Consider the following 12,037-nt stretch of genomic DNA (forward strand, 5'->3'; position numbering starts at 1 on the left):
TCTCTACCTAAGCTTTGCATAACATTGATCCTTGCATAGTGTCTCATGTATTCTTAGAGAGTTTAAGTTAGCATATTTGAATCATTATGCCTATTATCTGAGTTGTTTGCACCTATTTACTAAGTTCTCCTGCAGGCAATCAAATTGCTTTCATACTGAATTTGTTTTGCATAACCCGACGATATGTAGATTAGTTCTAGATTGTGGAGCGTCTAGATATGTTCTCCGTCCCAACATCGTATACTTTGACTTTTCGGTTTCATGAACCTTGATCAAAGTGGGGGCTTCTTCGACATTAGACCTCCCACTCATCTAGTGATCTATGTCAGGGTTCTACTAAAACAACAAATCATTTGTTTCGACGTTCCCATAGCAAAGCAAGTTTGAAGTCACACTCCACTAATTATTCAATCTTCAGAATATGATCCGGATAACATTACTCACTAGATTATTACACACATATCCTGCTTTTCTATAGCAAGGATGGCCATGATAGTACTATATTCAACGCTTTATTACTACTGTTTGGTGTATCTAGTTATTACATAGGAATGCAAGGGTTTTTCATCAATCGGAAGCTAGCTATGCAGCAGTTCCCAATAAGGTTCATGCTCTACATAGATATCGTATGTCGATCTCTTCGCTTCCAGCGCCGCTTAATCTTCGCTTTTTTCATCCCCCGGAGCTGACCCCCCTCATCCTCCAGGTTTTTGTTTAGCGAACTTGGGACAAGTGAAACAAGGTAGCCCACAACATATCATTCAAATTGATGGGGCTTGGTATCGACAAAGAAAACTATAGGAATGGCTTGGGTTTTAAATAAGTTGATCAATGTGATGGGTGTTAGAAGGGGTAGTTCTTTTTGTATGGCCCATGAGCCCTGCAAGTAGAGGGCTAGAGGCCCAAGCTTGTCTATATGGGTTGACATGGGCTCATCAACAACTATTTTATTACACCACCATGCACACTGATGCCACTAACCTTGTTTTCATGTTACAAGTTTCAATTCACAGGCCAGGTCCATTTAATTTTACTAGACCATTTAGAAAATTAAGCGATGGGCGGGAAAATTTACCTAGTGTACGATTATTAAAGTTGACTGATCGCAGGTGGAGGAAACTCATAACCTAGCTAAATAATGTGCTCTCACAATTTGTTCATTTTATATTTAGTAGTTAGATTCTCCTCAGTTGTCAAAAAAAGAAGACGAAGGGTCACCGACTATAAACCCAAATTCAGATAAAGAATAGAGAGAAAAAGCTAAAGGATAGAGTAAAGCTTTTAGGACAAGAAAAAAATAAAACAAAGGTGATATCGGAATACATGGAGCAGAATTTGAGTCCAAATTTTCCGTCCCAATTTGATAACATATGTGCCACTCATTACTAGTGATATGCTCCCTCCGTATCACAATAAACTTTCCATTTCTGTTTTGCACTGTTCATAAATAACGAAAATTTTCCAAAAAGAAAAATTTCGATATATTTACTCCTTCTAAAATAAGTGAAATACTTCTCTCAAAAGATCTCTCATAAAACTAAAAGAGAAAAAAGTTTTACTTATTTCAAATGGAGGACGTATATAAGAAAAATTGAATATCAAATAAAAAAGCCGAAAGAAAGTGGTCTAAAGTGAAAATTAAAAAAAAAAAGTTGAACAACTAGAACCACCCTATTAAATATGAATCCCCCTTCAAACACCCAAATTAGTGAATTACAATTCACAATAACAGAATCACTCTTTCAGTGGACTTACCAAGAAAGGGTAGGGTGAAGTCAATTATTCAATTAGGTAAAATCCACAGGATTGCAGTTACGCTCACCATGAGGTCGTAACAACTAACAACCAACAAATTTCAGATTCATACCTTCTTATTTTCTTCCCGCTCATTTCTTCCTCCGTCTCATTCACCGCCATTTTCTCTCTCCTCTCACTTTCGCTTTTTCTCTCTTACAAGAAAAACGAACCTTCTCTCTACTTATCACCTCAAATTCAAAGTAGATTATCAAGAATTCTACCTGTAAGTGCTTCTCTGCTCACTTCTATTGTTTATTTTATCCTTTTTTTCGTTGAAATTCGAAGATTTTGGCTAGTTGTTGTGTTGAACCTTAATGGAAAATACTTATCTTGAGTTTTCACTTGTTAGTTGATTTGAATTCGTCCTTTTTTGCTGATTTCATTTTAAATTCGAAATAATTTGCAACTTCGACCGCTGAAATTCATATGGTAATGCTGTAAATTTCTTGCGAAATTCGAATTAGTTTCTGATGACGATGTGAAATTTCGAATTTGTGATCGCTTTGTGTTATATAATCATCTGCATTTTGAAAATCCCTAAGTATTGCACTGAAAAGCATTTTTTGATCTGTTTTATGAATTTACCAGCGAAATCTCGAAAATGCAGCAAGATGCTATGAATTCTACGATGACGATGAATCAAATTTCATCGACTTCTCAAATCAGAACCTCCGTCGCAGATATTTTCAATCCTCCTCCATATTCCTCCATTTTCTTCCACTCGACGCCTTCTCCAACACCGTTTGCGGCACATCCAGTAACCTCCGATGAAAAATGCACCAGAAATACTGCTAGCGCCACTGCTGCAGCAGCGAAAAGTCTCTCTCGGATGATGTCGGAGCACAAGGAACTGCTGAGCCGCCATGCTTTCTGCCTCACACACCTTCGGAAGACGTTCAAAGAAGCAGAGACTCTCCGTCAAGAGAACACCAACCTCCGACTCGCTAACGTTGAACTGAGCAAACACGTCAATTTTCTCATCCAAATCACTTCGCAGAGTCAGTATCAGACGCAGCCGTTTACTGAGAATTTTGGTGGAGATTTTGAGATGGAAAAGGATAGTGAAGGTTGGGATGAAGGTTTCTCCGCTAAGAATCAGAGTCCGACAAGCGAAATTGAGAAGGATGAAGAGGAGAATCAGAAGGACGATGCGGCTCGAGTCACTCTGCCGAAGAGCATCTCAGTAAGATCCAATGGATTCTTGAAGATGAGTCAAACTGGTGCTGGTCCAAGTGGAAGCAATTCTGGTGCTCTTCGTGCTGCAACTCGGATCCGACCTCCAAATCCAGTCACTGGCCCGGTATGTTTGTTTATGCTTATATGATGTTATTATTCCAGCTGTTTTTTTGTTGGAGTTGATCATGATTTTAGTTTAGTAATTTAGAGTACTTGTTATGTAATGTTAGGTGGTCAATGCTCATGATTAATAATTGTTTGCTTCAAGAGTAAAATTTACTGAAATTTACAGTTTGTTGCTTCTGTTTTAGTGCTAGTACTAAAAAAGAAGATTACATTCTACTTCTTGTTTCTTTTATGGTGCTAATGTGACGAAGATTTAGTGTCAAAAACTGAGATATTGATAAAGTGTATGTGGACTGCTTCAGAAAAAAGCTAGGTCTCACTAAGTTGCTAAGTTATGCTAACACTATAAGAGTTGTTCTGCTTCAAGGAGATCTGTTTTTTTCTTTTCTTGAAAGTCATAGTTTTGATGTTTTGGGCTCTGAGATCAGTATCAGTCCATTGACTCTTGAGAATGTACAAAACTAGTAAGGAAAATGCTCGTCAATATATTTGCTTGATTGAATAAATTACACAGTATATACATAGATCAATAGGTTACATTATGGTGTTTACAAATACCATATTATTCGAAGTTGAATGTAGCATGAATTTTCATGATTACCTAAAGAATTTAGTGATTTTCATTTTGGAATCTGATAAAGCTGAGTTGCGTGAGAGAATATGTATCCTAGTCATCATTGCTTTTATTCAATTGGCTTAATTTAGATATGTATATGACAGTTACGTAGAACTAAGCTATAACATATGCAGAAGTTATCTATCCTTAAACCCAGAAGATGAAAATCATTGTCAGTGAACATGGATTTTCATTTCATACCTAGTAGTATTGTCCCATAATGACAGTATTTATAAATTGTTGTGTTCAATTCATTTTGAAATTGCAACCTTCTAATGCGGATCACATCAGATTTTGTGGATCCCTCTTGTGAGTTTCACTCATAAAGTATCTGTTTGGCCATATAATTTGAGCATCAACTAGAGCATTAACTGCTGCGTTTCTATTACATCACAAAAAATTTGCTGATTTTTATTATGACAAAACTTCTGGTGATCGGAAAGATTATTGCACTATGTCTGGTACTTAGGCTTGCCCGAGAAAAATTATCCTGTAAGATAGCTCTTTGTTACAGCCTTACAGGCGTGGCATCCATAGCATAGAGAAACTGCAGATTAGGATAGGAAGTTGTACTTTGAAGTTCACACTGGAGCTCACCTCTCTATCTCATCTTGATGGCTTGCCATTGATTTATTAACAGAAGCTGTTGACAAATCATTAAAGCTAAAAAACTGGCCAAATAGCTCACCTCAAATATAGCTAAATTGGCTTTCTGGATTTTGACAATTATTTCTTTGTGCCTCCTTTAGCTCAGGATTTCAGTCAGTCTGTAGCAGTAAATTGCTTGCCTTTTCATTGGGGAGACTAGTATATTTGTGTTTTCGATTCCTTGCAATGCATGTAATATGTTACTTGCTACATTACTAACTGATTTTGGTTAAATGCATGACAGCATAAGGTATATGTGCGAGGAGGGAGCAAAAAGGTTGGGCCAATAGAGCTGGAAGTTTACAATCAAGGAATGTACAAGACCGAGCTATGCAACAAATGGCAAGAGACTGGGAGCTGCCTCTATGGAGATCATTGCCAATTTGCTCATGGGATTGATCAGCTTCGCCCTGTCATCCGTCACCCTCGTTATAAGACTGAGGTCTGTCGCATGGTCCTTGCTGGAGAACCCTGCCCTTATGGTCATCGCTGCCACTTCCGCCACGCTCTCACTGATGAGGAGAAGCTCATGCTTCCACTCAGGCTTGACTAGCCGAAATTTATGACGTCTGCTGCAATCTGGTTGAGGTATGATGAATATCATGATGGGAGACTGAATGTTTATAGTGCCACATAAGCAAATGATAATAATACCTATAAGTAACTATATGGTATAATAAGTACATATTTCAAAATGCAAAACTACATAATCAAGAACTTGTTAGGAAGTATCATGCCTAGATACTACTAAAGAAAGATGCAAGAAACTAGATAGCATTAAGGCAAGTAACTGCTACTGTTTGTTGAAGGTCTGCTGGCTACTTCTGTCTTCTGTTGAAAGGATCAGTTCAAACAGTAAATAAGTTTGGACTAGCTTTTGTAATAATTGCTGTTGGTTCATGCTTTGTTCCACCAGCAATCTTACACCACGAGCTTGTTTGTAGAAATGAATGGCATATAGAACCTGAAACTGCAGAAATATTTGATTGATATTAGATGATCTTTTACTCTGTAATGCGAGTTCCTTTGCTTAGAATTTTAGTTTGGAATGTATATAATGGTATTGTTCAATAATGGCATCAAACAAGTACAGTATAATGTCGTTTATATTGATGATTGATGTGGCAATCTAAAAAGTAGTCGGCTTTTGTCACAAGCCTAGAACATACTCATGTCTTAATAGGTTCACATGTTTCACAATGATACAAAAAGCTTCATAAGTCAAACAATAGGGAACGGCAGGACATATAATGTACATACGTGCTTCAAGCCTTCAACTAACGAATTTAGATTTCCTACCAAGTACTGCAATGCTAAATTATTAGGAGCATCAAGAAGAAAACTCTTTCCTTTGCCAACCTTCATACTGATCGACTAAGAGAAAAACTCTTTCCTTCCCTCCAGTCTGTTCTCACAACTAGGTCTGCTGGTAATGGACATTTCGACAGTAGCCTCGTTATAAAGTTATCATCAAGGATGCGAACTGAAGTGAGATAAAATGCTAAGTTTGGTAGATCAAATGATTTGGGAAGCCTTAGATCACGATTTACTTGGAGCTTCCACACCTCAAATGCTTGACACATTAAAAGGGCAGATGGCAAGTAACCGGGTTTCCTCAAACGTGTAGAAAGCTCGAGTTCTGTAACGCCACGAGTTAGAGGAAAGCACATCCATCTACTAAGATGCTCAGGATGTAAAAGTGGATGTCATGACAATATTCACCATAGGTTTGGGTATAATTAGATTAAGCCTTGCCGAATTTAAGTCTAAACCTGGTTATATTTCCTGATTGTAATTTACTCAATACATAATTTCTGAAAGAAGGTGAACATTCATTGGTGTCATAATAAGATATAGGTGAATCATCGAAGTTGAGTTGCGTTATCAAAGTGAACAATTCAAGCAATAATCATGAACTCGAACAGCTACAATTAATCAGGAACTCAAACAGCTACAAGTTGACCAGAAGCATAATCTAGATTCACTCAAATTAATTGTGAACTGAAGTAAATTATACCAAATAAATTTAATACAAAGCTTAAACATAAATCCTTCTGAATGAGTGATCAGGATCACCAAATGACAAGATCCTTCTGAAAGTACAGATCCATCATCTCAAACATAACACGCTAACTTTTGAGGAGGATAATCAAGAGCAAGTATAGAAAGGATCTGGTTAACAGGACAAAGTTGCAGGGTTTCTTTAAAAGTTAAAAAGAAAAAATTGCAATCCTTATATGGTGCACACGCTAGTGCATAGAGCATCGTGCACACACATCAAAACGCAAGGGCCAACAAACAAAACGCTGCTAATTTAAAGGAAAGTCAGACCCGATGTACATGTATAACAATACAGGTGAACATGTTTTAAAAAATGAAAAAGTAATTGATCTGACAGTTTTCAATCAGTAACAAGTTTTTAATAATGGCATCAAACAAATATAGAATAATATTGTTTATATTGATGATTGATATGGGAATCTATAGAGTAGTCGGCTTTTGTCACTAGCCTAGAACGTACTCATGTCTCAATAGGTTCACATCTTTCACAATGATACAAAAAGCTTCATAAAAGTTGAAACAATATGGAATGGCAGGACCTTACCAGGATGCCATTCCAATAACATTGTAACTCAAGGTCAAGCCAATAACTCCAAGATAAAATAGCTAGGCTAACTTACATGTTAAAAACTTTTGAGTTCTACCTACATATAAACAATATAACATACATACACAGTGTGGACATTACATCAGACATAACAATAGCAAGATGTCTTTGCCTGTCGCTGAGAAAACGAGATTTGTCATTCCCCAACCAGCACTTGCTTTCATGCAATATTTCCTGGGAGCTTATTCCACCATCAACAATTATGACCGAGATAAGTAAAAAGGACTTCAACAAATATAAACTTCTAAGAGGTAAAGCATTTCAGATAGCAATATCAAATACAATGATGCACTATTCTAATAACACAGTAACAATATCATATGGCATTGTTACTCATGAGTTTTGTTTCCTTAATCTGTTACAAAGGTTATTGATACACAATCCCATTGGAAAATGGCCAAAGCCCGATTGGTCAATGTGCAATCAGCTAGGAATCTAGGATGTGAATACATACAGAATTACATTGTTGCCTAAAGACAAACATGTTTCAACTGATATAGAATCCTATTGGTCAAAGTCTAAGACCGAAATGTGCTTTGTGAAATTAGGTAGTAGAGTCTGCAAACATGTTTACACTAATATACACTTCCATGCAACCCAAGAAAACATGTTTTTGAAGCTCGAAAGTTGAAGAGAGTAACTATTATGTGGAGTTGTGGACTAGTTGAGGCAGTATACATACGAGAGCAACCACTCCTGTCTCCTGGGATATAATATTACCAAGTAATTCCGAACACAAATAGCAACTGAGGGTCCAGCTTCATCTCATCAACATTTCACAAAACAAGACTACTAACACTTAGTTTATTAAGCGCTATCCAAATAATCTTCATGTTTTTTACACCTCCGTTAGATTCTCAACTTAAAAAGATTTTTTCTTCCTTAATCACCCGATTGGAAAGCTAATAGTAATATTTATGTTTTGGCAACTACAAAGAAGGCGACAATCTGTTTTCAACAGGTCTCGTGTCTAAATTATGTAATAAACTAGTTTATATCTAGTTCAAATCTTGAATTTTGTTCTATTTTTCAAACACTGACTCAAACTTATATGCTCTGACCATACTTCAATCTCTGAATGAGGTAATTAAATCATCTGAAATAGGAGAAATTAGATGAAATACCTTCTTGCACTGCCAGGCCAGCTGAGAAAAACCCAAACCCTGGCCCTTCCCTGATAATTATCTCTTTAATATATCATCTTTTGTCAAAGTAAAATCCCAAAGATCTCCATATTTTTCATTGAAGTCCCAAATGTCCATAGTGTTATAATCAGCGATCAATTTGTCACGGGATCCTCTCTCCATGTTGTATATTTGGGGCTCAAAGTTGTGAGGTTGATCGGGTTTATCCATCTCGATGATGCAAAATATGACTGTAAATAGACCTGCTCCAATGTACAAATACTCCCCCTACAAGTTGAGAATAAACATAAAGATAAAAGTCAAAGCTCAGTTGTGGTATATTAATAAGAATTGTAAGTTCCATTGCAGAAAGCTTAGTTACCGGAACATTGAAATACATCCCAGCAGCAACTGCCGGAAGGAACAGCCATGAAATTAGCCCTGCCGTCAAAAAGAAAAAAGGGAAGTAAAGGATATTGATCAATTTAAGCTTTAGGTAGGGTTAGTGAAGTAATCAATTATATATAATCAAATTGCTTCTGTGTAGATACGTTGTACTCTGTCCATCTCAAACTATTAGGGAAAATTTGACTTCTATCATGAAACTTTATCAACCTTCATCGTTAATTTTGATCACTACATCTTACTAAAGCTATAGATGATCAATATATTGAAGTACTTGATACAATTCTAGAAATATTGTTTTTCACATCATAACTCAATACACAATTTAACAATTATATGGCAAACTATATTTGACCTCTAATGTAACATATCACCTATATCTTGAGCAAAAACAGATAAAACTTAAACCTTGGAAACCAGTAGGTGGATCCATGGAAGCATATTCTTCAGCCACTGCTCCCCAAAATGTTCCTGAAACAGATCACTAGAAGTCAGAAAAGTTCAGATAAGTGAAATTCAGGTTATAAGAACACACCCTAATTGAAATTAAAGCAATGGCACGACACTTATGCAGCATCCAATTTACTACATGAAGTTACTTCATCCATGTACTCAAAATTTGCAGTATGCCTAGTTCCTCATAAAACTTGAACTGCAAATCAGTTAAATAATTGCAACATTGTATATATGAATTAACATGTAAACCAAGCCAAGAGTTCAAGACCATAAAACACATGCGCATTTATGTCCTTATCTAGCAACATATTCTGACTTCTTTTTTTCGGTGCTTTTTGAGCAATATACATTTGCAGTCTGAACAATCTATACACAATGCCCGGAAAAAGAAACACTCCTGTAAGAAGGAATGTATCTTCGATAAACAAACAGTAAAATGAACTTAAAACAGGTGATCTTTTCCTACCTTTCTCCGAAGTTTCGAAAAATGTGTGGTGATCATCATATATCCCATATTCAAAATCCTCCTAGAGACGGTGAAAACAAAAATACAGTTAAGAATAGTATATACCGTCTCTTCAAAGAATTGCAGAAAGTCATCTAACTGCATGTATGTCGAGATGCTTGAAGTAGCTAGGTTACTTAAGTACAAACATTATGGTAATACAAAAACATGATTGCAGTACCCATTATTTAGTATGGCTCATTACTCCTACTCAACACGAATACACTATAGCATCTAGATGTTAACTAGCTTTGTTCGTAAAGTCATCCGAGTATGGTACCCATAACTTAGAATCGAATATGGCCTCCATCAATGTTCTTGTGGCTCTTTGTATTATCTCCTAATATAATACATAATAAAAGTTCATATATTTCAAAATTACCTCATCTCTTTCACATGATTCCTATCATAACTAGTCCTTAGTGTTATTGATATGTTAAAAATCTAGATCAAATCAGATAAAAGTGGCTTTTTTGCACATAGAGTCATATACTCCATTAAGGATGCTTCTATTCAACTTAAGACGTAAACCAGAAACAATATCTCATAAAGGAAAATGAGATACGCAATCTGATGGGAAGTTAAAAATAGAAACATTAAGCAATAAAATAAGCATTGATTACATTGAATCACGAGTTTTTCTGTCATAAATTTCTAAATATTTTATCCGTTTTATAATACTCGCTACACTTTTCATTGTAGGAAGTTTCACATTACTCGTTACACTTCTTTTTTTGGCAATAAACTCTCTATATCTCTCTCCTCTCACATGGATCCCTTTTCTTTTTTACTTACTCTCTACATCTTTCTTCTCCAAAAATTGCCTAAGAATTCGTGAATTGAGAAGTGTAGCGGTAATATGAAATGAAGGAAGTAAATACTATTCGAGAAAATGTATTTAATTAGAATTGCAAACATGAATTTGGCAAGCAATTGAGCAAAAACTTTGGCATAAGTACTAAGACTTGGAGTAAATGAACCTTTCATGAAAGAAATACTAATAGAGAAGTAAAGAGAGAGAAACAAACAGGTGGCACTCCATTAGTAGCCCAACGGTCACGAGGGTCTTCATTGAGGTCAGGTTCGATATCAGTCAAACCAGCTTGCAACTTTGTAGACAACTTTGTTGTATGAGAAAGAAGAACACCCTGATTTCTGACATTAATGGAGCCTGAAAATGTTACTATTGGATTGCTGTTAATCAAACAAATATTTGCTAATTTAGATGATGGATTAGTAGAAAGGACTGGTGTAGGCACCCAACAAGTAGCTGCCATTATTTTTTTTTACTTTTCTTTTTATCAAAGATTAGCAAACAGCTTTGTGTGACTGTGTATTATGTCTCTCCTTAGCAGAAACTTTGTCTCCAGTAATGCCACGTCAGCGTGTGCTAACAACCAACCATCTTTCTATCCATGTTGCTGACCTCTTTTCTTTTATTTTCGGAAATTTTCAACTTTGGGGTTCCAAGTTTTGACATAATTCAACTTTACTCATTTGGTAATACTAATTCAAGTTTGTTGCTTTAATATGGTTGATGTTCAATTGTTTTTTTTTGCCCACTTGGGATTGCACAGTAAGATGAAAAGTCATTGTTAGACCGGAATCTTTCGCAGGTTAATCCCTTCTGAATTTGCGGGTAAATACTTTGGAATTGGAGGGATGGCAAAGGGAAACCCTCTGCCAAGGTTCCCCTAGTAGAGATAGAACCCCTAACCTTGAGGTTGGAAGGTTCTTTTCTTACCACTAGGTCAAGCTATGCTTGGTGGTTGATATGTGTGGGAATGAGAGTTTTAAGGAAATTGGAGTATCATACTCTCTTCATCGCATAATATATTGTTTGTTTCTCTCTTTTGATGTCAAATTTAAATCTTTGACCAAATATACTCATAAATATATACAAAAGAATATACACATTTAGGATAGATATGTGAGAATGAGAGCTTTAGATTTGTCTCAATGTGTACTTTATATTTTTATCAATATGAAATTGAAGATATTGAAGGTCAGAGGTATATATTTGTAACACCCCAAAACTTTGATTCTAAAACTTTATAAAATATTCTCTTTCCATTAAAATATCTGACCAAACCTTTAGGGTGTTACCGCCGCATCTATTGTTCAAAATAAATGCAAGGCTAATTATTAGAAATAAAAATTTAACTTACAAACCAAAGTATCAAAATAAACCAACTAAGTTGTCTAATTTAAACCAATACAAAACTAACAATCCCAAATAACAGTACTATAACATTTATTAAACTAGGTGAACTTAAAAACTATAAATTCACTCATTCCTGCAACGTAGTCCCTTTCACCAACCTGCACAATATAAATAGGAAGAGAACAAAGGAAAACAAAAAACACAAAAATTAGCGAAAGATAAGTAATTACAACTCCATCCCGTAAAATAATAATAATAGTCGTTATATTTTTAAAATAGTTTTTATAACATACATACGAATATAATACAATGCAGACAAGTATAACATAAAACAGACATGTATAATGTAATA

At 35.6% G+C, this 12,037-nt stretch overlaps 2 protein-coding genes across 3 annotated transcripts; one reads left to right on the forward strand and one right to left on the reverse strand.

Moving 5' to 3' along the window:
• Positions 1 to 1,726: 1,726 nt before the first annotated feature.
• LOC104896643 (zinc finger CCCH domain-containing protein 15) lies at positions 1,727 to 5,399 on the forward strand. Its single transcript, XM_010683412.3, has 3 exons — positions 1,727 to 2,020; positions 2,386 to 3,097; positions 4,608 to 5,399. Exons 2-3 carry the CDS (start codon positions 2,399 to 2,401, stop codon positions 4,914 to 4,916), a joined length of 1,008 nt encoding a protein of 335 aa, XP_010681714.2. The 5' UTR covers positions 1,727 to 2,020; positions 2,386 to 2,398; the 3' UTR covers positions 4,917 to 5,399.
• Positions 4,998 to 10,856, reverse strand: LOC104896644 (hypothetical protein). 2 transcript variants are annotated; one of them, XM_010683415.3, is made up of 6 exons: positions 10,550 to 10,856; positions 9,483 to 9,543; positions 8,969 to 9,031; positions 8,538 to 8,596; positions 8,156 to 8,443; positions 4,998 to 5,333 (listed from the first exon to the last, which is right to left on the reverse strand). In XM_010683415.3, exons 1-5 carry the CDS (start codon positions 10,796 to 10,798, stop codon positions 8,213 to 8,215), a joined length of 663 nt encoding a protein of 220 aa, XP_010681717.2. In that variant the 5' UTR covers positions 10,799 to 10,856; the 3' UTR covers positions 4,998 to 5,333; positions 8,156 to 8,212. The 2 variants fall into 2 exon arrangements, with proteins under 2 accessions (XP_010681717.2, XP_010681716.2); XM_010683414.3 differs by lacking the exon at positions 4,998 to 5,333 and adding an exon at positions 6,806 to 7,212.
• Positions 10,857 to 12,037: the final 1,181 nt, after the last annotated feature.

Source organism: Beta vulgaris, chromosome 6 (genome assembly GCF_026745355.1).
Source record: "Beta vulgaris subsp. vulgaris cultivar EL10 chromosome 6, EL10.2, whole genome shotgun sequence".
In the NCBI taxonomy this organism is placed as follows: Eukaryota; Viridiplantae; Streptophyta; class Magnoliopsida; order Caryophyllales; family Amaranthaceae; genus Beta; species Beta vulgaris.